At 30.6% G+C, this 24601-nt stretch overlaps 1 protein-coding gene across 2 annotated transcripts in view; it reads left to right on the top strand.

Annotated features, from left to right (window-relative positions):
- Nucleotides 1-481: 481 nt before the first annotated feature.
- The window catches only part of LOC108911257 (sodium-independent sulfate anion transporter), a 36120-nt gene continuing 12000 nt past the window's right edge, over nt 482-24601 (top strand). Inside the window, exon 1 of one of the 2 annotated variants that reach the window (XM_018716147.1) lies at nt 482-666. In XM_018716147.1, coding sequence (XP_018571663.1) covers nt 632-666 — 35 coding nt within the window. In that variant the 5' untranslated portion in view covers nt 482-631. Of the gene's footprint in view, nt 667-7396; nt 7600-24601 lie in introns of those variants that run through there. The other variant, XM_018716148.1, reaches the window with a different exon arrangement.

The raw sequence follows: 24601 nt of genomic DNA, 5'->3' as shown, positions 1-24601 counted from the left end.
AAGCTCAGATTTTAGGCTTCCATTTTTTCGAATCAGCAAATTTCACTCGAAATCCGACAATTTTAGGGCAAATTAATATTAGACACAGCAATTTTCCTTAAAAGATCCAAGTCGACTTAAATCCAACTATTTTTAGCACAGCTATACGTTGTTGTTCTACGACCACTGTTTTCTGAGACGCCCTGTAGAATATCACTTACGGAAGCGACTCTGGTATCAAAATGTGTTACACTATCCAAACATCCTGCGTTTACTTCGATTCACTGAGGTGTCATCAATTTTCCAGCAAAAGATACTCTTCGCGATAACAGAAGCGTATGTAACATTGGCAAATCTGTAGTACTACCACCCGGTGGTGTCAAGTGCTGACGTCCGCTGGAAATGGAAGCTTCTTGTGGCGAACGCCACACCACGTCATATCCACCTCAACAACAAAATTCCGGTCACTTCTGGTAGAAAGTCAGTTCCCTACGATCGCCGATAGTGACAATTTGCTAACTACTGTACCGTGAGCAAGACAGTAGCAGGTATTATTGCTTAGCTTCTACATAGGCGTTGATTTTGAACATTATACGCAGTGTTTTGGTAGTGATAGGTTCCCGACTTTAACGAATTTGGATATCAAGACGGAATGGGCGCTGGCAAGAAAAACAACAAATATATGGGGTAAGTTAAAAAGTAGTAAAAATGTTATCAACAAACAAATGAGTTACATACGTCGCGTCGTTTTGGTCATTACTCGTGATATATTCGAAATATTTAGAAACATAGTAGTATATAAATATATCAATTTTATATTTTATTTCTTAAAAATAATCGCAATTAAAATTGTTAAAATACTACACATATTTTTTTATAGAGGTTTTTTTTTAACATTTTAAAAATATACAGGGTGTCTCGTTCATGTTTCAAAAAAAAACTTGTGTGCAAGTTCCTCATGGAAAAATAGTAGGGGTGGTTCATGTAAAGTTTTTTTCTTAGACGCCCTGTTTTCGAGATACAGTGTGTTGAAGTTGTTACTTTCCAAATGGTTTTCCTTAATTATCTTTAAATCGGCTAAAGATAAAAATGTCAAAATTTGTACACGAGCAAACATCAACTGTGCGTTAAGAATAATGCACAAACTGTTTCTTTTTGAAAAGCAGTGTCGCCGATACAGGTAACTGGAGGGGTACAATCGAAAAAAAAAATATGTTAAAAGTCAAAATTTATTACATTTCTAAACGGTTCTGTAAACGCTTAAGCATACTACAAAAAAAAATGTATACTTGTTGAAATTCGGTAACAGGTACCATTTTCGAGAAAAATGAAGTTGCATAGAAGGAAATGTGGGACAATTTCAGCATCTACTGTTAATAGATTTCACATTTATTTAATTGTGCAGCTATTTTGTTCTGTATGTCTCCGTGTCTGTTTCCTAATATTTTTCTGCTTTTATCACTTTTTTAAGTATTCATGTCCATCAACAATTCAGTCCATTCAACAATTAATTGTTTATTTTAGTAATGGTAGTGTGGTAGTTTACAATATCTAAAATTAGTTAATAATAGATAATTAATTACCATAATCTGTTTATTTTGATTTACTTTTTTAAATGTTAGTTTACAACGAACTGAAACTTAAAATAAATTTTAATCTTTTTTTAGTTAATAAAATGTTTTACAATTTAACTGTTTCATGTGATACGTAAGAAATTAAAATTATACTCTTAAATGCAAATACTGTTGGTAGCTAAATGTCTTCAGCTCACTCAATGGTAAGGTCCTCTTTCAATTTAATATTTTGTTAATGTACTTGTGTAGCAAAAAAAATTCAACTTAATTTTTCTCGAAAATGGTACATGCTACCGAATTTTGACAAGTATACCTTTTTTTTAAGTGTCCTTTAGAGTTTACAGAACCGTTTAGAAATGTAATAAATTTTGACTTTTAACATATTTTTTCTTCGATTGTACCCCTTAAATTACCTGTATCGACGACACTGCTTTTCAGAAAGAAACCGTTTGCATATTATTCTTAACGCACAATTGATGTTTACTCATGTACAAATTTTGACATTTTTATCTTTAGCCTATTTAAAGATAATTAAGGAAAACTATTTAGAAAGTAAAAACTTCAACACACTGTATATCGAAAACAGGGCGTCTAAAAAACAAATTTTACATGAATTACCCCCATTATTTTCCCATGAGGAACTTGCACACAAGTTTTTTGAAACATGAACGGGACACCCTGTATATTATTTTTAACTCTTCTACTTTTACTTTATGTATTTTAAAGCTAATTTAAATCAAATTAATTCTGGAAAGGTCTTTGGAGGACTTCCAATTTTACTTCAAACCAAAATTTGACAATTAAGTTAAATTTTCATTGACAATCTCAAAGTTTAGATAATTTAAAACGCAATTTTCACGTAAAAGAAAAATATTTATTAAGCCATTTCTAAAAATGTTTCTAAAAATGTATTGAGATCATTAAATAATGTAATATTTGAAAGAATTCCTGCTCTAGTCACATTTGACAGCGACCATCACGTATTTACAGCCACGATATATACAGTATGTCCACGGATTGAGTTGAAATTTGAGCTTTTGGGCATCATCCGTGTTTGGTCTTAAACTGGAAAGTTGAAAAAAATAGTCCATTTACATAATTAATGTACAGGATCTTTTTACGATGAATTTTCAAAAATTGTCAAGAATAAAGTACCTTTAAAAATATCAATTACTTAGAAAACTCGTTGAGAATTAAAAGTTATGTCAGATTGTCAATATTCAAAATTAAAAAAAAACTACATTCGCTAGCAATACAATTCATCGAATAAAATGTAGTAGAATTGAATGTAACAGTTCTTTTAAATACCATAAAATGCAGTACTTATATGTAATGTTGATATTGTAAAATTTTCTAATATTCTAGACACAATTTACGCAATAACTGTAACAGATAATTTTAAGACAAAATTTTATACCTCGACCTCTTCTGAGCATGGTAAATAGAATACTGAACATTTGTTTCAAAAAAATTATTGACTTTTGTTATAAACAATATGACTCTCGATCTCTACAAATACACAAAAGGCTTTTATTCTGTGTATTTTTTTACTTAATTATAAGCCCATAAAATTCGTGTTGGGCCCGATTTTTGAAGCACGCATGTGTCTGGTCTAATTCGCCCGGATTATAATACGCCTCTAAACGATAGACTTCCAACACGACGGACACTCGGCGCATTTAACGCGAATCGTCCGAGAATGGCTAGATGGTCAATTTCGTGGGCGATGGATTGGGCGAAATGGCTCAATTCCTTAGCATCCTAGAGGCCCTGATTTAACTCCAATGGACTTTTATTTATGGGGTAAAAACAAGTAAAAACTCTATGGGTCCCCGTTGATTAACGATTTATTTGAATTGAAACGAAGAATAAGAGATACAAAATTAATGCCATCCCAATTCAAGAAATCCAAAACGCCTACACGGAATTTACAAAGCGCGTTGAGCGATTTGTAATGGTTGGTGGCAGCACATTTGAATAACCTTTATATTATTCGTTTATTTATGTTTATTATATTAGTTACGTTTTTTTTTTCTAATAAATAATTAGGAATTTGTACTTCGTGGTTGTGAAAAATAATAAAAAACAAAGTTGGCCGATCAAATTGAAAATTGACAGTCTGATAATCAAAATTCATCGTAAAAACACCCTGTATATTAATTATTTGGACAAATTTTTTCAACTTCTTACTTTAAAAACAAGCAGGGATGATGCCCAAAAGCTCAAATATCAACTCGAAAACTTTTTGTCATTTACACGCCACGTGCACTCAATCCGTGGACACACTGTAGATATCGTGGCTATAAATACGTGATGGTCGCTGTCAAAGGTGACTTTAGAACAGGAATAAAAGATTTTTCTTCGAATTCGAACATTGTGTGAATTCGTCTTTAATATTAATTAAATAAATAAATATATCTGTTTCACGCAAAAGTTATATTTTTAATTACCTGAACTTTGACATTGTCAACGAAAATTCAACTGAACTGTCCAAATTTTATTTAAAGTAAACTTGGATTATTTGTCTTCAAAGCACTCTTTGTAAAAGTGCATAAATTAGTATTTCGACAGAAACAAAGAAGCAAACCATGTCACAAGACATATAGCAACACATACACTATCATTTTAAATTGCTGCTGTCACATGACATTTGGCAAGTACAGTGTCGATTTTTTAAATACTTAGGTGCCTACAAAACAATTTGTGTCAAAATCAAGTTAATTGAAAAGAAAATCCATGCAAGTTTAGTTTAGTATTTTGATTACGGCAATCATAAATCTGGCCTTGACTAATTGTAAGCCGTAACAAAATCCTAACTTTTGCATATACAAGTAGAAAAAATAGGTTAATTCAACTGTACATACATTATTTCTGTTGTACATTTCTAAAGTTCGTCAGCTTTCAACCTGACTCATCACTGTATTTGTTGATGTTTTATTTTAGTTTATCGATTTCAATAACATTTGTTAATTGGTAAATAATCGACGCTAATCGTTTATACTACTCGTACTGAATATAAATATCGCCGTGACGGTAAATTCGGAAACGTCAGCAAACAAAAGTAAATCAGTTTCGATGTATTCTTATGAAACTGGTAAGTGTCATGTCAACTCGATTGTCATGTCTACTTCCTTTGTCAGATTTAAATAAATATATTCCAATTTGAAAAAAGTAAGCTGTGCTCAGCGAAATATCAAATTTAGCAACTACTTTGGAGATCTCGATGGTAGTAAACTAAGCAAAACGCAAAACTAAAATGCAACTGTTTGAAAAATTAAATAGGACAAACTGTGACATACCTGTTTATAAGGCGCCATCGATCAACAAGAAATAAACGAGGTGTCTGGAGGACACTACGTTAATTAGCAAAAGTGACAATTTCCGCGAGTTACTAAAGAACTGTTACAGAAAGTAGTGTGAGAAATGAATTAAACATTTTTAGGTAACAAAGAATCATTGCGGTTCAGTCGCTTCTAAGAATATCTTTATATTCTTTTTAAATTCCATAGAAATGGTGTTTTAGTTACTGCGTACTAGACGACTGGGCAATAAATTTCAGTTGTTGATAAGTGGTTGACAACTTGTCTAGCAGTGCAGTGCAGTAATGCGGAATTTGGTGTGATTCAGGTAATTTTAATTTATTGCAGGCACCTTCTATTAATCATTCATATTACAATTGCGAAAGGGAGAAATAAGAGGTATATTTTGTTTACTAATATTATTACATGACATTTTGGAGATCTTTTGAAACGGAACAAAACGAAATTTACCATCAGTATAATAAAATTATTTGAGAACATAAATAATTAAAATATGTTGTTGACCAAATGAACATATAATAGAAATTTTCTACACATTATATACAAATTATTATAATTTCTAATAAAGCAGAAAACTTTTTTAGGGACGCCTATGAATTTTATTGCTAGGCATTTTATACATGTTCAACTAACTTCGGAAAGACTATACCTACCCGTGGATTAAACATGACATTTTACTGCCTAAAGATTGAAACAGCACTTTAAATCAACAAAGTGCAAACATGCTATTCTCGAATTCATGTCGTTTTATTATTTGTTCCGCTACTTTTTAGCTCCTTAAAGTACAGTTTCAGTCGTTATTTTCGATAGACAAAGTGTCACTTTTTATTAAAAGTGATAACTTACTATGAACTTAGAAATTAAAACGCACTTTAAACCAAAAATGCAAAAAATACTATTTTCTTATTAATATGAACCTTCGCAGTACGTTATATCACTTTTTTACACTGTATAGTTGCTAGATATTTAATCTTTAGTATTGTCCTGAAATCCTAGTTTCTGAAACTTACTTTCCTATTTTTCACAAAAAATGTAAATGACGAATATGAACTGCTTCTTTTGTAGCTAATTTTGTAATACCTCTTTAGAAAATACCATTCTGTTAGATATTTTTGAGGAATAAATTGTCACTTTTTATTAAAAGTAGCCCTATGTTGTTTGATACCAGAAATTAAAAGGCACTTTAAATCATCAAGTGCACAAATACTATTTTCACATTCATATCGAGCTAAGGAATGCAAGTTATATTTTACACCCCTTATAGTCACTATGAATGTCCAGTATTCAGAACTTTAGTTTCTGCATTTTGAAAAGGTGCGTGATTTGGAAAAATGTTACAGTTGAGAATAATTTAGTAAACTAAGTCGATTATTGCAACAATGTGAGCTTACGCAAGGTTTGTAAAGTGTTGTTTTAATCCTTAAAACTTGAGCACTAAAATCTGCCGTTTTGATTAAAAATTATACCACTGTTTGAAAGGGACCAAACTGCACTTTAAATCAACAAAGTGCATATTTATATGGCTACTTAGAGTTTGTTATATTACTTTTTATGCTCTGTTTAGTTGATAGAACTGCTAATATCGCAATAGAACATTATTTTTTAATCTTATTTTCATGTTTCTAACAGAAGAACATCGTTATATTATTTGTTCTTATTGCTGTTTGCAATACTTATTCTTATTTATTTACAATGAACTGTTTTCCTTTTTGAGCAATAAGGAGCACTTTTAATTGTTAAGTGTCACTTTAATACCTGAACCTAAAGATTAAAACGACACTTTAAATGAACAAAGTGCACTTTTTATCGCTATTCGCTACCCTCTGTACAGTTGGTAGAACCGCTAATATCGCACTAGAACATTATTTGTTAATCTTATGTTCATGTTGGTAACAGAAGAACATAGTTACCTATATTATTTGTTCTTGTTGCTTTTTGTAATACTTGTTTATTTAAAATGTACTACCTTCCTTTTTGAGGAATAAGGAGCAATTTTAATTGTAAGTGGCACTTTAATACTTGAAGGTAGGGATTAAAACAGCACTTTAAATCAACAAAGAGCTAAAAATAAAGTGTCGACAAATTAAAAGTGCCTATATCGAGGGATTAAACAGCACTTTAAATGTGTAAAGTGCAAAATGTTATTTATCAACAAAATATCGACTCGATGATGTGCGCTCTATTATTTGTTGGTATGTAGCCGATCAGGTAGTCGGGGAAATAACATTGTTATTCATCGCCTACGTGATTTATATGAAAACACCTAGGAAAACATCTAAACAACACTGAAAGGCGAAGGCAAAGTTCGGTTTCCCGGCCGCAAGCAATCTCCGTCGGAGCGACCAGCCACTTGCGGATCCAACAACATCCTCACGTGACGATCGCGTTTCTGCTGTCGACAGTGTCGACTTCTGGAGCTCCTCGGGATTCCGTGGCAGACGTAACCGGCGGCCACGTGACCGCAACTACAAAATGTCGGTCCGGTTTGGCGGTAGGTTCAGTTCTGTTCTTTCACCGGTTGTGGTAACCTGCACCGCACTCGTCGAGCTTTTTTTTTTCAATATTTTCAAAGACCCAGTGACTAGCCTCAGCGTCTGCTGAAATTTCTCGCCGATACCTGAAATTTCTCGACTGTGATTCGACGGCTTCGTGGTCAACCGGTTGACATTGGATATCATCCCCCTGCAGGACATGGGCTTCAGCAAGGACGACCACAGGATCTCGGTGTAAGTGGGCATATTTTTCAGGTCCTCGAACGTGTTGGTGGCGATTGAGGGTGGTTTGTTAATTAAATCGGGTTTTTTGTTTCGTTAAACGACGCGTTATGTTTGTAACAAGTTGAAATTGATACAAAAACTAAAGTTACAAAAATAAAAGTGAGACAAAAAATTAAGTAAAAAATAAATTAAAACTCACGAAGCTTAAAATTCGTAGTGAAATTAACAATGAGTATAAGACAAATCCATTATAAAATATTGTGATAAGAAATGTACAAGCTAAAATCTGCAGAATAAAATCAATGACTCGGAAAATATTTTTTGATTTTATATTTGAAGGAAGCAATGTGCAAGTCCTTAACTTTATGCAGCAAAATATTGTAATTGTGACTATAAAAAATTCAGTACAAAGTATTTAGGGGCTTATTTTTGAGACCAAAATAAGACTTTTTTCCCAATAAACGTGAGTCTAAAATAAATTTTAAACTGTTTCACCGTAAATAATTATAAAATGATATAGACTAAAATATTCGGTATCTGTTTTGGTTTGGGTGAATCTTATATCCACGGAGATTTTTAGCTTTTTGGCTTTCAAATATCACTAGAAATGAAAATTTTTCTATGCGCATAAAAAAACCTGGGTTTAACTATTGGCGGCACAATATGTTAAAAAAATTCGAAAAATGTTCCTATTTAATTATGTATTTTTTCAAGAGTTGATTTTAGGCGAAAATGGAAGAGGGAAAAAAATGTTTGTAATTAATTTTTTTTACAAAATAACACCAGTTACCAATCGAATGAATCATGATTATTATCGTAAAAATCGAAAAAATCGTCAAAAATGGGGCTAAAAAACATTAATTTTTAGGGAATTATTTGGGGTCTTTAAATTGGGTATAGGACCTTCACACTTGGCTCAAGAAAACTTCATGTTATGTAGAATCATCACACCAAATTTCATCAAAATCGGTTCGATAGATTTTGCATAATAATTTTACAATCCAAGTTTTGAAAAAAAATTTGCAAATTTTCAAAATTTTGCACAGCAAAAACCAAGGCCCTTAGATACTTGAAAATTTAATCACATATAGAAGGGCTCTCAGGCTTTCAAAAGCTTTTTGAAAAATTCGAATCCGTCAACTAGGAGAGCTCTGGCGCTTGTTTAAACATTGGTCGAATTTTTGTATTTATAAACAATTAGAATAACTTTGTGAATATTCAATCAAATCAAATTTTTTTAAAGCAGGTTTTAAGTTATTGGAAATACGCTTCTTTAAAAAAAAACAGATCGAATGGTCAATTAGTTACGTAGTTATAGCCGATCAAAGCTAACCGTCATTTACACTAAATGTACTGTGACATCCGGGCAAATTTTTCGAAAAATACCTTTGGTATTCCGGGTACTTACCAGGTCTAAGTTTGTAATACTTTTCTTCATTAGCAACCTACTTTAAAACGTGTTTAGAGTTGTTTATGCAAGCGATAAATTCAAGAAAATCGTACTGGTGGTGGTGGTCAGATTTTGATTTTTTTTTAAACATTTTTTTCCTCTTCCATTTTCGCCTAAAATCAACTCTTGAAAAGATACATAATTAAATAGGAAGAAAAATATGACATTTTTCGATTTTTTTAACATATTGTGCAGCCAAAAGTTAAGCCTACGTTTTTTATGCGCATAGAAAAATTTTCATTTCTAGTGATATTTAAAAGCCAAAAAGCCAAAAATCTCCGTGGATATACGATTCACCTAAATATCGACTTTTTGAAACAGATACGTCTGGACTAATAGTTATCTGTCAATTTTGACTTTACCCTAATTTTTCTTTCTTCCAAACAAATTGTTCTTTCCTAACTCTTAATTCTCACTGTTCTCTTCTTGTTTCTTTATCGTTTCTTGAATGTACCGCAATAACGTTGTGCTTTTTTAATTTTTTTTTAAATTCTTCTCAGCAATTGATTTCCTCTGGTGATTTATATGGTTTTCTTTTAGTCATCTATAATTTATTTCACTTCTTATTTAATCTTCTTTTTATTGTTCTGACTTTTATATCTACTAATTCCTCTTCTTACTTATTGATTCTTATTATTTATTTTTTGCCCCGTCTCCTTGATAACCGCCAATTTTTTTAAATCACTGCACTCATATCTAATTACACTTTTATCTATAACTTAATCTATACTTTTCAATTTCAACCAATCAGATTATTACTTACTTTATACACTTCAAATTTAACATTTTCAATACCATTTTATTTTTCTTTTGCTAAATTCCATTAATTTATGGACACTTTTTATTAATTTAGACTGAGATTTCATCAAAATTTACATTTTATTATGAACTGTCACTTTTCATCTAACTGTCACCCAAATTATCATTACTATTTCGTCACCATCTATCCAGTATGTCATTACTTGATGTATTTTATAATAAAAACTCTTAAGTCAATTTCTACCTGTTACAATATATCTACACATGTGCGTGTATTACGCCTCGAAAACTATCGGAAATTAAGCCTTTACACGATCCGACAATTTTTACTAAATAATACAATTCGTTTTTTCACGATAACTTTTTTAATTTTTAATATTTTTCATCGCTCCAAAAAGCAATTTGCAGGTAATTGCAAGTGCTACAAATCAATCTCTATAGTTGAAAGGTCTTGAACTCTTCGTTTTCGAGGTTTTTAGGTTTTAAGGGGATAAAGAAGGTGGTATTTACACGCAAATGTAAACTGAAAAACGTAATATCTCTGTTAATTTTTGCTCTACAGAAAAATTGAAAGAGAGCAAACATATTATAAAAAAAGACTTTTAATTTTGAACTCTTGCATTTTTCACGTATCTTGTTTAGTTTTTGAGTTATTTCGAAAAGAAGGAATTTTTTTTAAAAACTAAAAATTTTTTTTTCATTATTTCACTTTTTTTAAATTTAGGCATTCTAAACCGGTCAAACTTGCAGAGCTATTATTGATACCTAAATAAAGTCAATTGGACATGGATTACTCTTAGTTTCTATTTTTATTGTTAAGCCATAGATTTTATTATTGACTTTTTCTCCGAAAAAATGAGATTACCATTTTATATTCATCATAACTCCGCTAGTTCTTTTGTCATTATTTTACGGTAAAAGGTTCGATTTTACTTTCCGAAAAATAAACGATCACCTTCAGAGAGTGATAAGTCGGTTATTATTACATATACGGTACCTAATCAACAAAAAATGAATCGATTCGTTATTAAATTTGGACATATGATCGTTTACCATTACAGCCTGCTGACGATTCCTTCTAATTCTACAGTGACTTAATTTTTTCAAAATAATCTCACGAGAGAAACACTTCCTGATAGACTGATTCTGTCACTGAAAAAATTACGTGATTCAAAATGAGATTTGTTTAAAGCCGAAACAATTTTATGTAAAATTCATTCACTTAAATGTTCTTGTAAATGTCAGAATCGTTAATTTTCTATCTCTGTATGACCGTACTAAATAGAAAGATCTACGTCTCGAAGATTTATAGTTTTACATCAAACGGGTTGAATAATTACCTACCTTTCAATTTCAATATGTAATGAGCAGTTTCACAATAAATGACATTTAATATAAACCAGCAAGATACATATTCATTTTTTTAACATTTAAATATTAAAAACATCCTTCATTATCTCTGAAGAAGACCACAATCGTCGAAACGTCGACAAATGAAAAGTTTCAGTTGCCTTATAAATATTTCAAGTAAGATTTTTAGATACGTTTTCAGATTTCTCCTTTTTTTGTATAATTTCTTAATTGATAAAACCCAATTTTAATTCTGATTTCTCCAAATTAAGTCATTACACGCAATTAATAACTAGAACGCGCTGCTTTCATATGTCCTGTATATATTTTTTTCCTTGTCACTAAATACACTACTTTCAGCATATTCTTCCAAAATATTTGCTTTCAACTTTTTTCCTGTTCAATCTGTATTTAAAGCATTATGTTATCAGTCTCTAGAAGAATCACAACTTTTTATCAGACCAATCAAATAAGCCGTTTGTTTTAATTGGGATCAAACATCTTAATTGCAGGGGCTAGATTTTAGTTTAGTACATATTTGAGTACATCGCCATGCAACTATAGCCACGAGATAAGGTAATCTGCTTAGATCTTGACAAATGTTTAGATTTGTTTGATCCCTTTTTGCATAACAAGATGCTCAATTCCCATAATTAAGAAAAGTATGCCTTGAAAAATTAACTATCATCAATCATTCGTTTCCGTTTCTTTTTATATAAAAAAGTAATAACAAACGAAACTAATTAGTTGGGACGGTAACTAAAAAGTCAACACATATTTTTTTAAACTAGTTGTTTAGTAATTTTTATAGGAACTCTACTAAAGCAAAGCAAGCGCTAATTAAGGAGCATACAAAACAAAGCGAGGCCTTCAAAAAGTAAATAATACTTTGAAAAAAATCCTCAGATATATTACTGTCTAACGTGTCTTGAATCAACAGTTTTGCTAAAAAGAATTAACACAAAACCATCCTGTGAGTCATTGGAAGCTTTAAGTATAATAAATTTTTAATTGAAGAAAACAATAAGTTTAGTCGTGGTAAAATAAAACAGAATTTCTCTCTGTCACACACTATTTATAATCAACTTTAGCAAAATTAAAATGGTCATAAATAAGGTCACATCTGATTAAACTGGTTTGTTTAAATAGAACAGCCTGTATAGTTTAAAATATGAAAAAAGGTTTTTTTACAGTATTGAAAATGTAGATACAAGAGAAGATATACACTTGTTGTGAATTTGAACAATTCTGGTAAGAGAAAACTAAACAATTTTTTTTTCTATTTTTTGAGATTAGGTATATAAAATTAGACAGTAACTAAAAAAATTGTAAAGGTCCACAGTTTTGAGCAAACACATTGTACGAATATTAGAGAAATATTATTCAGTAAAGATAATATGTCCTTTTATATTTATAGCATCCTATTTTTCCTGTATGTTCGTTAGCATTAGAGATAAACTTCATCTTGCCTCTCGTTAAAGGATATTCTTTGTATATCAAAATAAATAGTGTACTACCTTAACTTTTTATGTTACAATTTTGGAAACATTTAAAATGCAACTTCACTTATATTTTGAAATCTAAATACAAAGAGTAATACTTCACAAAAATTGTATTTTTTTGTAGAATTAAAATTTTAAGAAAAATAGTGTCGTTTAAAATAAAAAAGTTACGGTCGTTTTCGGTTAAACCGAAAGTGAAAGAATTTTAATATTAGACTCAATTTAAAAAAGTTTAGATGTTTTTTTTAAGTAATTGAAATTGAAACAATACAACTGAAACACCTGGTATAGTTCATATGGAATTAAGAGTTTTCTGCTGAAGGTAACAAATTATAATAATTTGTATATAATGTGTAGAAAATTTCTATTGTATGTTCATTTGGCCAACAACATATTAGTCCAGTCATTATAGACATGAAAGAGCCTGTTTCGGAAAAAAAATACTATTAGAAGTTTCTCTGCGGAATATTGTTCGGAAACCTGTTATAAATAAAATATCAAAAAATCAACTCGAGGCTAGTTGGGAAACTTTGTTTTAACAGTGGTCAAAGTTATAGAAAAGTGGTTTTTTGACTCGCGTAAAAAAGCTATTATTCATAGCGAAAAAAGTTTATACAAAAAAGGTAGGTATTAAATAAGCCTATAAAATGAAAAAAGTCTGATTAAATTCCGATAATTTGTTTATGCACAAGAGCTCAAAAATGGTCGAAAATTACCGTTTTTTTTAATTGCTAATAATTAATGCAATTTTCATCGCAAACACTTTTAATTCAGGATTTTTGAGGCTTTTACACCCTTAATAAGTGGTAAAAATTTCAACTCTAAAGCTTCATTGGTTTGGCATTGGTGGAATTTGTTATCTAAGAAGATGCTATTTTCAATTCATTTTTCCCAAGCTCACAGGCGTTGTAGGGTTTTGATCATTAGTTGTTTTTGTACCTAAATAGTTGTATTGACATAGGCATTTACTGAGAATTTAGTTTTTCAAATTTAATTTGTTTAAAATTGACTTGACTGAAAAAATGTTAATATTTATTAAATTGTTAAGATAGGTAATTATTATAAAATGAAATAGTAATCTCTTTACTTTAGTTTTCTTCAAATTAAAAAAAAAATCGTTGTTGTAAGTTGATTAGAAGCTGAGATAATTTTTTTTTATTTATTTAATCGCAGTGACCTTAATTATTAATATTAAGAGCCGAAATTTGGAGAGAGTATACATTAAGAGCTATATTTTCATGTCCTACATTAACATTAAAGTGAATTCAACTATTTAATTTCGAAAAAGAAGATAACGGCGATGCGTTCTAATACTTGGTCTAGCGAACGAGTGGGGAAGGCGAGGCTTACCATGCGCGCTTAACGATGTAACAAATATTAACATTTTTTCAGTCATTTTTAAACAAATTAAATTTGAAAAATTACTCAATACAACTATTTAGGTACAAAAACAACTAATGATCGAAACCCTACAACGCCTGTGAGCTTGGGAAAAATGAATTGAAAATGGCATCTTCTTAGATAACAAATTCCGCCAACGCCAAACCAATGGAGCTTTCGGGCTGAAATTTTTCCCACTTATTAAGGGTGCAAAAAGCTTAAAAAATCCTGAATTACAAGTGTCTGCGATGAAAATTGCATTAATTATTAGCAATTGAAAAAAGCGGGCAATTTCGACCATTTTTGAGCTCTTGCGTATAAACAAATTATCGGAATTTAATCGGACTTGTCTTATTTTACAGATTTATTTAATACCTACCTTTTTTGTATAAACCTTTTTTTCTCTATGAATAAGTTTTTTTACGCCAGTCGAAAAACCACTTTTCCATAATTTTGACCATTGTTTTAACAAAGTTTCCCAACTACTCTCGAGTTGATTTTTTGATATTTTGTTTATAACACGTTTCTGAACAATATTCCGCAGAGAAACTTCTAATAGTATTTTTTCCCGAAAAAAAGCTATAATGATTGGCCTATATTTCAACTATTTATGTCCTCAAACAATTTTATGATATTGATGGTAAATTTTGTTTCAAAATGTCTCCAAAATGTCATGTTGAAATAATATTAGTAAACAAAATATCCCTCCTATTTCTCCCTTTCGCAATTGTAATATGAATGATTAATAAAAAGTGCCTATAATAAATTAAAATTACCCGAATCACACCAAATTCCGCATTGCTGCACTGCACTGCTAGGCAATTTGTCGACAACTAAAATTTATGGCTGGTCGACCAGTGCGGCTGTGTTTGTGCCGCGTTTGCCCGCGCGCTCATTCTTCAACTGGGCGACCAGACCGGTATATGGGTATGGCTAAATAAACATGGGAACAAGTTTTTCAAATATTTCAACGCCGAGTTGCTGCGTCAGCGACCGAACCTGGTACAAACTGCCAACCTCTTGGTTCTTCAATTAAGATCGGAAAGACTATACTAATATTTTACGACCTGTTACCTTTTTTGAAAATTTCAAAGCAAACGTCACTTCGCCTCACGTCGCGAAATAGGCGGCACACAATGGGAAATTCTCCAGTAATTACCCCCCTGCACCTAAACTCGTTAGACGGAAACTTATGAATAAATTATTCCGCTCCAACTCGCATTTCCTCCAGAATCAATTACAGCGCGACCCATTAGCATTTTAATAAACGGAAATATTACGTCCGATCCGACGTTTCAGTATTTCGCTCGAAAAAAATGTGAGTCAAGTACGTCCGATACCCCTTTCCTTGTAGAATTGGTATGCTCAACCCGTTTTTTCGCGTATTACCTCATCCGTTATCGGTTGATCTTGTCGGGTGAGGTCAGCCATCGATCAACTTAAAGGTGAATGGATATCGAGTGAAATTTTAATTCTACCGTCGATAATGACCGCGCTTGAGAACGGCTTTCATGAAAACGAAAAAAAAATTGCGAGGAAATACGTAGAAATTTCGGTTTATTTCCTATTCAAAATACAGAAAGATATTTAGAAAACATTCGATCAACTTTATCTTTTTTGAACTTGCATCCAGAAAAAAATGGTGAAAACTAAAATGTATTTGGAAAATTTTCCTGCTAGGTATTTCAAAGAAACGTGAAAATAGTTATTAGTTTTTAATCGCAAATAAATTGTTATCACTTCAGCAGAGCCTACGGAACTTGCCAATAACACAACATGTAAACTTAAACAATTATTACAGCAGCAGCCTCATTGTACACCCAAAACTAAGAGGTAAACGACAGCACTGGATCTGACATAAATGTAACTCACTTTCAATTTACATGTAGTTCAAAATAAATTGTAATCGTCCTGGGTATAATTAATAACAACCTAATTTTCGATTTTTTCTTTTGAGAACGATGTTTGAATCAAGATTTTACCAATGTCCTACAAAAAAAGTGGAAGCTAGTGATGAAAACAAATAAAATTATACTGGAAATCATACAATTTAATTTTCAATAAAAATTATAAAAAAAAATTATTGAAGTTTATAATTTTTTTTAAAAAAACTTATTTATCTATATAATAATGAATTATTCAATAATCTTTATAATAATAAGTTTTTTTTTAATTTATGAATTATCGAATGTTTCACCATTGGTGAAAATAAAAAATTTCAAAATTCCCGCACCAATCAGGATTATTTTGGCGGTTTGCCCACGTTTTATTTTAGAGAGAATCAAGTGTGTTTCAATCGCCCACGTTTTTGTGCCTTTTTTTAGTGACGATGGAGTTCTTCTTATGCAAATTATTGTGCGATAATCCGAATTTCCGAGAAAAAAGAGAGGAAATAAAAAAATTCTCTAAAGTAATTCTGATTGCTTGCAAACAATATAATAAAATATTTTATAGTAATAAATTCACATTTTTTTATTTTCATACAAATATTGATTATTTTATTAATAGATAAAGGAGCTGTTTACTGAACAATCACACATGAGCGTGGTTATTGAATAATTTTAGTAATAAAAGTTAATGTAGAATAACAAAATTAATTATTTTAAAAATTAGTAACTATTAACTATTTTTGTGTATTAATTTCTTTTTAAAGATTAAAAAAAAGATTGAAATTGGTTCATTAGAAGACTTTTCGCGCGTGCAAGCGACAGTTTTTCCGCAAATTTATCTATGTTGCCGATAACTTATGGATATGAAAATTTTTTCCAGTTTAGAACTCGGAAAAACGAAGCCACTGAATCAAAGATTATTGTTAAATTGTTTATAAATTAACGGTAAATGCGGATAAACTTTGACAGCTTATATCTCAAGAACCAATAAACGGAGTTTAATTTTTTAGAAGCGTCTTTCCGAGTACTTTAAAATTATAATTTTTGAAAAAAACTAAAATGCAAATTGATAAATGTAATCTAATTGTTTAAAAATAAAAAAAAAGAGTGTTAACTTTAAAAATTTACTGTGGCCGTCCTAATCAACCGATTTCAATTTTTCAAAAACCCTTTGAAAGGTTGAGCGGTCTTTTCTATGTGAAAAAATTTTCAAGTATCTACTAGATGCTTTATTTGAGGCTGTGCAACATTTTGATAATTCGAAAATTTTTTTTAAAAATTATTTTGCGAAAACTATCGAACCGATTTTAATGAAATTTGAGGTGTTGTTTTATTATACTTCAAAGTTTTTTTTACCAAAATCAGAATGCCCTCGGAGTAATTAAAATATTTAAAAAAAAAAACATCCAAAATACTTGATTATTTTGCCTTTTTTTCATCAATTATTGCTATTTTGCAACATCGGTAATAAATTTAAACATTTTTAACTTACAGTATACTGTGCAAAATTCAATTCTAAAACTGTTTCCACTTCAATATTCTTCCAAAATGCATAGGTTTCAAGATATAAGTAAAAAACTCGGATAAAATAGGTCATATTTATCGCATTTTGGAATCATCTCACGTTTTCTAATTATGTATAGTGAGATATTCATATATCTATTTTGACAGTTTGCACAATACTTTGGTTTTTTATTGACCCGGCCCAATATAGATAGAGTCAAAATTGTCGTGGAACCAGTGGATATTGATGCTTTCCCGCAACGATTGTTTTCGGTAATAAATACCGCTTCCAAATAAAATACAGGGTGCACATAAATAAGTATGGGAAAATTACGTTTTTATGTTTTTCTTTAAATAATGAAAAGGTAATTTCATTTTTGTACCTTTCCCCATATTTAAGGAAAAAAATAAAATATATTTTTTTTAAATGAAATACTTCATCAATCCTCAACAAAGAATCACCTTATTTTTTTAAGCACTTATTTATTTGCACCCTATATACGACTACTAAACTTATAAAGAGTATACTTTGATCAAAATTAACAGAAATAGATAAAATTGAACAACAATATAGCCGCTTGAAAACCACTTGTTAACAATTGTCAAAAACGAGTACCAAAAAAGAATTGTTCATTTTCAAGCTGCAATTTGTTTATAAGGAACCGGAATGCAATTGTTTGTGTTAATTTTGTCAGTTGAATCAAGGGACACCCTGTACACATTTCCACGCACCTAATTACAACGATTAAATAATAAAAATACCCATAAGAACTTTGATTTGACATAATTCATGGACTTTTTTTCAAACAAGCTATTTACACATACTTGTTTTATTCTTTTTTTTTTGTACAACCCGATTCGAAAAGCAATTATTTCCCCATGGCTGAGCGGAATATACAAAAATTCGACCTTAAACGTATCTAAATTGAAAACAACTAAGTATTTGATACAAAAACGTATGGCAAACCAGGTCATACCTATCAAAAGAAATGGACTGGCGATATTTTTATGGATCTGTTTTACGAATATCTAATAACAAGAACGAGGTCGGTAATTAATAAATAATCGCAAAAATATCGCTAGCAACGCCTGAGAATGCGCGCAATTATCACAACACCAATTATTAAGATTTTCAATCGGTCACATTTTATGGTTTGAGTGCCAAAGTGAGATTAACCCATTAAAAAATAATGTCCAATTACTAATTTGACAAGTATTAGTTCAGATAAGTGTTTTAGGTTAGTCCAATGGTCAAAATTCCGAAGGTTATACTTTATTAAGACGAAATAGTCACTTTGTTTCTTATCATAGGCCATACATTATATTGAAAAACAGTTATAATAAAGTGGAACTATTTCTTTTGTCTACAATTTACTGAAGGTAAGAAATTTATAACAATTTGTATACGGGGTGTATCATAATTAATAGCGCAAATTGAAACTAGAGGCAAAAAAGTTCTTAGTAAACATGGATCCGCAAACGCACCGTTTTCGAGATTTAGGGTGTCAAAAAAAATTTTTTTTTTTCAGTTTTTTAGCTATATCTCAGGAACCGTTTAAGATACAGAACTCAAATTTGGTACACTGTTATCATTGGCGGATATTTTAAGATTGGGTGGGGTACTTTCGCCCCTAATCTTTACGACTATGGGAAAATTAGCATTTTGAAAGCCTATTTTAAAACGCCAATGTTTTCTACACAAAAAGATACTCATAATCAAAAACTCTAACGCGAACTGTTTTCAAGATAAATGGTGTTTTATAATGAAAAACATGAATGAAAGCGGTAACTGTAGGAGGCTGTGTCTGCACCTATATTGAAAAAGTCCAACTCACGTGATCACAATGGTTGAATTTATTTTAAGATTTAAAAAAGTCTGTAACTATATTTGACAATTTTTTATTCGAATGAAATAAATAAATTACTTAGCTTCAATAAATTGCAGTGTTTTTATGCATATTATTGAACGGGAAAAATTATCTTTTACCTAATAAAAGTTGTTGACAAAAATGAACTTTCATATGTAAAAAACTTAGTAGGTATGTGTGAAATTGTGAAAAATAATTTATAGCGGTAAACTTACCTTATGAAGCCAAATCATTCCATAGAGATATTCTCCTGCGGTTTCTTATTTGCTATTTCCGTTTTCCTCAATTGACCGCCAACCGTCAGTTCAGGGTCACCGTATACTATTGAATAAATCATTATCTTACTAAAAATTCCCCAAATAACCAATAAATTTGAACCGGTTCTATTGTCTTCAACTTATAGTTAATTCATTAAAGATGGGAAATTTCCAACAATACTAATATAAAATTGTCAATTTCTGGATCACTTTATAAAACAGTTATTTATAACGTCTAAAAAAGTATCACAAATATAGCGAATTGTATATAACTTCAGAATTTCACGGGCGTAAGAAACAACATAACCCTACTTTGATGAAAACCGAAAGTCTTTTGCCCAATTCACGCCTAGATCAGATTGTTCATAAGTAGTACAAATCTAACCCAAACGAAAATTAAGCCATCTCAGAACATATGCATAAACACATGAAACAATTTTACACATACATACATGTTAGTAATATGTATGTACCCGAAAATCGTAGAACGTTTCTTGAATATAAAACAGAGATTAGCTTTAATAGCCAGTCACACCTTCCGCAACAATTATTGAAAGCTTTCTTTGTGTATTTATTCCCTTGTAGCTATTGTAAAGGTTAATAACCTATTGAACTTCACTTTGTACGGAAACGCTTGCATAAGTTTTGTCATAATATTCATTAAATATAGGTAATTTGTATCTTCCTACACAAACGCTGGTTTTGACACCGGTACACATAACCACAAAAATAGACGGTAACTAAATATCGAGAACAACCTACCTTTTTGAAAATAAAACTAACACTAAACTAACACTTCGATTCTCTGTTGAGATACAGTTACACACGTACATGTCTTTCATAAAACACTTCCTTACTTAAAAATGTAGTAATTTACCGTCTATAATAACGCTAGTTCAACAAAGGGATGTTGTTGACTCGAGAAACAAAAAACAAGTCACATCAGTTGACGTCACCGATGCCTACTATTCTATTACAACGATTCAGACCCAATTTTGAATGACGCTATGATTGTTGATATGTACTAATACAACGTTTATAAGTCTTAATTTCATAAGAATTTTTGTATTCCTGCACATTTTAAAGATGTATAATTACAAACAGAATAGCCCATGTAAATAAGACCAGAACGAATTACAGCACAGCTATGAAATTATTTCTATTTAGTCCTCGTTCGAGGTTCACAACTTGAGCATCCGACGTCAATTGCATAGGTCCGTTAAGATGAACAAATTAATTCGTAATTATTATAAATAACGACGATGACTAAGCATTATAACAAATATGTAACAATTCACATCGTTAACTTTTGCGGACACATTGTGAAGTCGTAGAAAAAAATGTAAACAAATAAATTGATTGTAGCTTAAAAATCTTTTAAGGAGAAACAATTTCCGTTGCGTCGTTTGAGAGTCAGCGTACTGATTGGATTGAAGCAACTGTAACTACCAAATTAAGTTTAGAAAAAAAAGAGGAGATAAATTGACTACTTCGCTGTAGAGGTCATTCACAGAAATCGTTTGTTTTTGGGAGGAACACTACTGCAAAATAATTGTGCATTTTTATGGTCATCGACCTCACGTATACATCGCTATTTGTATTTACAATTAGTTTTAGTTTATTGTAATTAGTATTGTGAAAATTGTATTCTACAGGGTGTTATAATAAAGTGGTCAAGCCGTTAGCCACAGATTCTTTGGAAGAAAATAATGAAACTTTTTCTAATGCTACTTTTAATTCACGGGCCTCCTTTTTAAATTTGTTGACCTTGGTTACAGGTCAGCATATTAAATTTGCTAAAAAAATTGCCTGATTTGGTTTCGTAATATTATTTTTTGGGCTAAACGCTTATTTTTATTTGCTTCGTTCTTGTAAAATTTTACTAATTAAATTAACTATTTACTTTCCAATAATTATTTAGAACTCGGACAAGACAAACATAAAAAAATAAATGTGTCGTGGGTTCTTTTAATGAGAGAACCGAACATACTGGAAAATTCGTGTTTTTTTTTACCTTCAACAACTCGTTTTCACAATAATTGTAAATCTAAAACCACACATTTTGTGCAAAGGACAGGTGTTTTTTGTTTTAAATCCGAAATGCATAGCTAATTTGACTAATTTGCCTGTTAGATGTTATGCAGAAATATATCTTAATTGGTACTATCCAAGGATATCTTTGTAAAGCTTGATTTGTCGCATATTAAGTGAAGTTGGGAAATTAAACAAGAGCAAGTATGTCAATGGCACATATCTAGAGAAGTTGCTATATCTCGCAAGTTAAGCCCAAAGACAACATTTTACAAGAGTGAAGGGTAGTAACGAAAGAAACGGTTATTTTTTTTATTAAACTAATAAACAAATTCAGACAGTGAATTACACTATAACTACAAACAGCTAGTAATAAATAATTATCCAAATCAAACACTAAAAATGTTGTCTAAATATATTGAACACAAAAACCTGATATGTACAGGGTGATTCACAACTTATCAAAAAAAAATTGGGAATAGATGCGGCATGAGAAATGGAGTCAATATTGTAGAAACAAATTTTGTAAAATCCTTATAGTTTCTGAGAAAAAAATTATTGAAGTTATAGCACATTAAACCACTACATAGCTGGACAACTGTAGTCTCTAGCGTCATTCGCAATACGCGTGGAGTCACGTGGCCTCAGCAACTCCTAATACTGAAATCCGTCGTTGCGGTAGTTTTTACTTGTTATCTGTGTTATTTACATCAGTTTTTTAGTAGTCAGTGTCAAAAATGGCTTACGTGTATAGCAACTCAGAGTTGATGGATATCGTTTTAATTTATGGTGAAGCAAGACGACATTTGTATTATGGTGAAGTATTTGTGTTATGGTGAAGCAAGATATCATTTGTGTTAGTTCGTAGAAAGTGAGTAAGACGGACCCAAATGTGTTTACACGTGAGTGGATAAAATTTTGAACAATTGCTGTTGCAGCATCGGGTATGTCAAATGATTTTATTATTTAAAAACACAAATTAATTTTATTAATTAATAAAGGCAAAAGCAGTTGAATTTGCCGATATAAAATAGGTGCGATAAAATTCTATTTACATATTTCTTTCCTTGTGAAAGTTTTTGTCCGTTTTTATCACACCGCCATGCCGGTCGCATTGTGCCAGGTCAGGTTTTACAGTGGACCAGTTTCCAGTGCCGTGCAGAAGTATATTTTTAAATCAATTTCGAACAGCCCTTTTTGATTTTTTCTTTACAAAATTGTATTTGTAAGGGTCCCTTGTACATCCAGAATTTTTTTTTTTGGATAAGTTATGAATCACCCTGTATACTTCAACTCTCATTCAAAGAAATATTCTGTATTCTTGCGCTTCTATTATCACCCTTAACAAAAAGAGACATGGAAGAATATTGTTTTACTAGATTTGATAAGAATTTTTAGAAAAAAAATTGAATTTGAATTAAAATGAATTTAAAATAGAGTAAAAGAAATAGTTAATCTATACTCTAAACAAACAATACACTTGAACCGTACTGTGAAAAAAGTTCACAACTTGATTTTTTGTTTTGTAACCTTGACACCCAGAAAATGAGCGAACTTTTTCACTCTGAGATTTTTTTATAGAAAATTGCAGGTTTTGAGATAAAAAAACATGTGTCACATATCAGCCACCTTTGAGATAATTGATATTGTATATATATTTTTCGCTTTTTTACCAAAAACTGCCGATCTCGTATATCAATGAAGCTGCCTTTAAAAAAAGTTTCAAATAAAAGTTGTTTAAAATTAAGTTTTCTACAAACTTGCTTCTACGAAAATTTTCGATTTTCCCAATAGTTTTCCCGTATATTTTTTAAATGAAGTACAGATCATGTGAAAATTAATGTTTAAGAGCCAAAATAATGGTCAATTCATTTTTAAATAACAAAAATGAATTAGAGAAAAGAAAATCGCGGAAAATTCTTGGAAAATCTTATATAGTTTTCCTAGATTTGAGTATTTATGAGCATCAAACGTATCATTTTATAGGTTTTTGAGGATTACGAATTAATTATGCTCTTTAATATTTTCCAGAAAAATCTGTTTTCCTTGATTTTTTTTACTTTGAATATTAAAAAATAAAAATTTGTATTATAATGAAATTGCAAATTTAAAGATGACAATAGGAAAGGAATTTTCTAATTTTTTTTATTTATTTATAATTAAATAACAACTCTTTTATTTATTATTTTTAACAATTTTTTATGGTGTTCCATATCTAGGTTTCTTATGCAAAACTGCTTCATCGTCGTCACAAAAATATTTCAAAGAAAATAGATTTTTCTGGGAAATGTAATAATTAATTAACTTATGATGCTCATAAATATTCAAATCTCGGAAAACTGTATAAGATTTTCCAAAAAATTTCCGCACTTTTCTTTTCTCTGATTCACGTAAAAATGAATTGATCATTATTTTGGCTCTAAAACTAAATTTCACATGATTGTATTTCATTTAAAGAATATTCGGGAAAACTATTGGGAAAATCGAAAATTTTCATAGAAGCAATTTTGCAAAAAACTTTTTTCGAAAAAATGTATCTTCATGGAGATATTGGCAGTTTTTGGCCAAAAAAATATATCAAAAACGGTTAACTTTAAGAATAGGAAACCTTTATGAAAGTTCAGCTAAAAATTGACGTAGAATCCAAAATTGCAATAATATACAGGGTATTTCATTTAAAATAACCAAAATGACGTCAACTTCCGGTATAATAGGAAGCGTTAGGTGTACGCCATTATTTTAGTTGATAAGGGCATGCCCGAAAACATTATTGCCCAAATTTTCAAAATTAAAATCGAAGTAGTCCCTGAAATATGTCTAATGGGACACCCTGTATAAAGAGAAAATCTCACAATGAAAAAATTGACATAAATATATTTTTTAAACTAACGATATTGTGAGAGACAACTACTCTGCGAACTAAAGCCCCGTCCAGTCCTGAATCACGCTCGTATTAATATTTTTAAAGACATCTTTCTAATTACAGCACTATTGTGACCACTTTCTGTTAATTTCAGTGATA

This window comes from Anoplophora glabripennis, unplaced genomic scaffold (genome assembly GCF_000390285.2).
Source record: "Anoplophora glabripennis isolate ALB-LARVAE unplaced genomic scaffold, Agla_2.0 scaffold353, whole genome shotgun sequence".
Lineage (NCBI taxonomy): Eukaryota > Metazoa > Arthropoda > Insecta > Coleoptera > Cerambycidae > Anoplophora > Anoplophora glabripennis.
The sequence above is the reverse complement of the archived record's forward strand: the minus strand, read 5'-3'. Positions and strand labels throughout refer to the sequence as shown.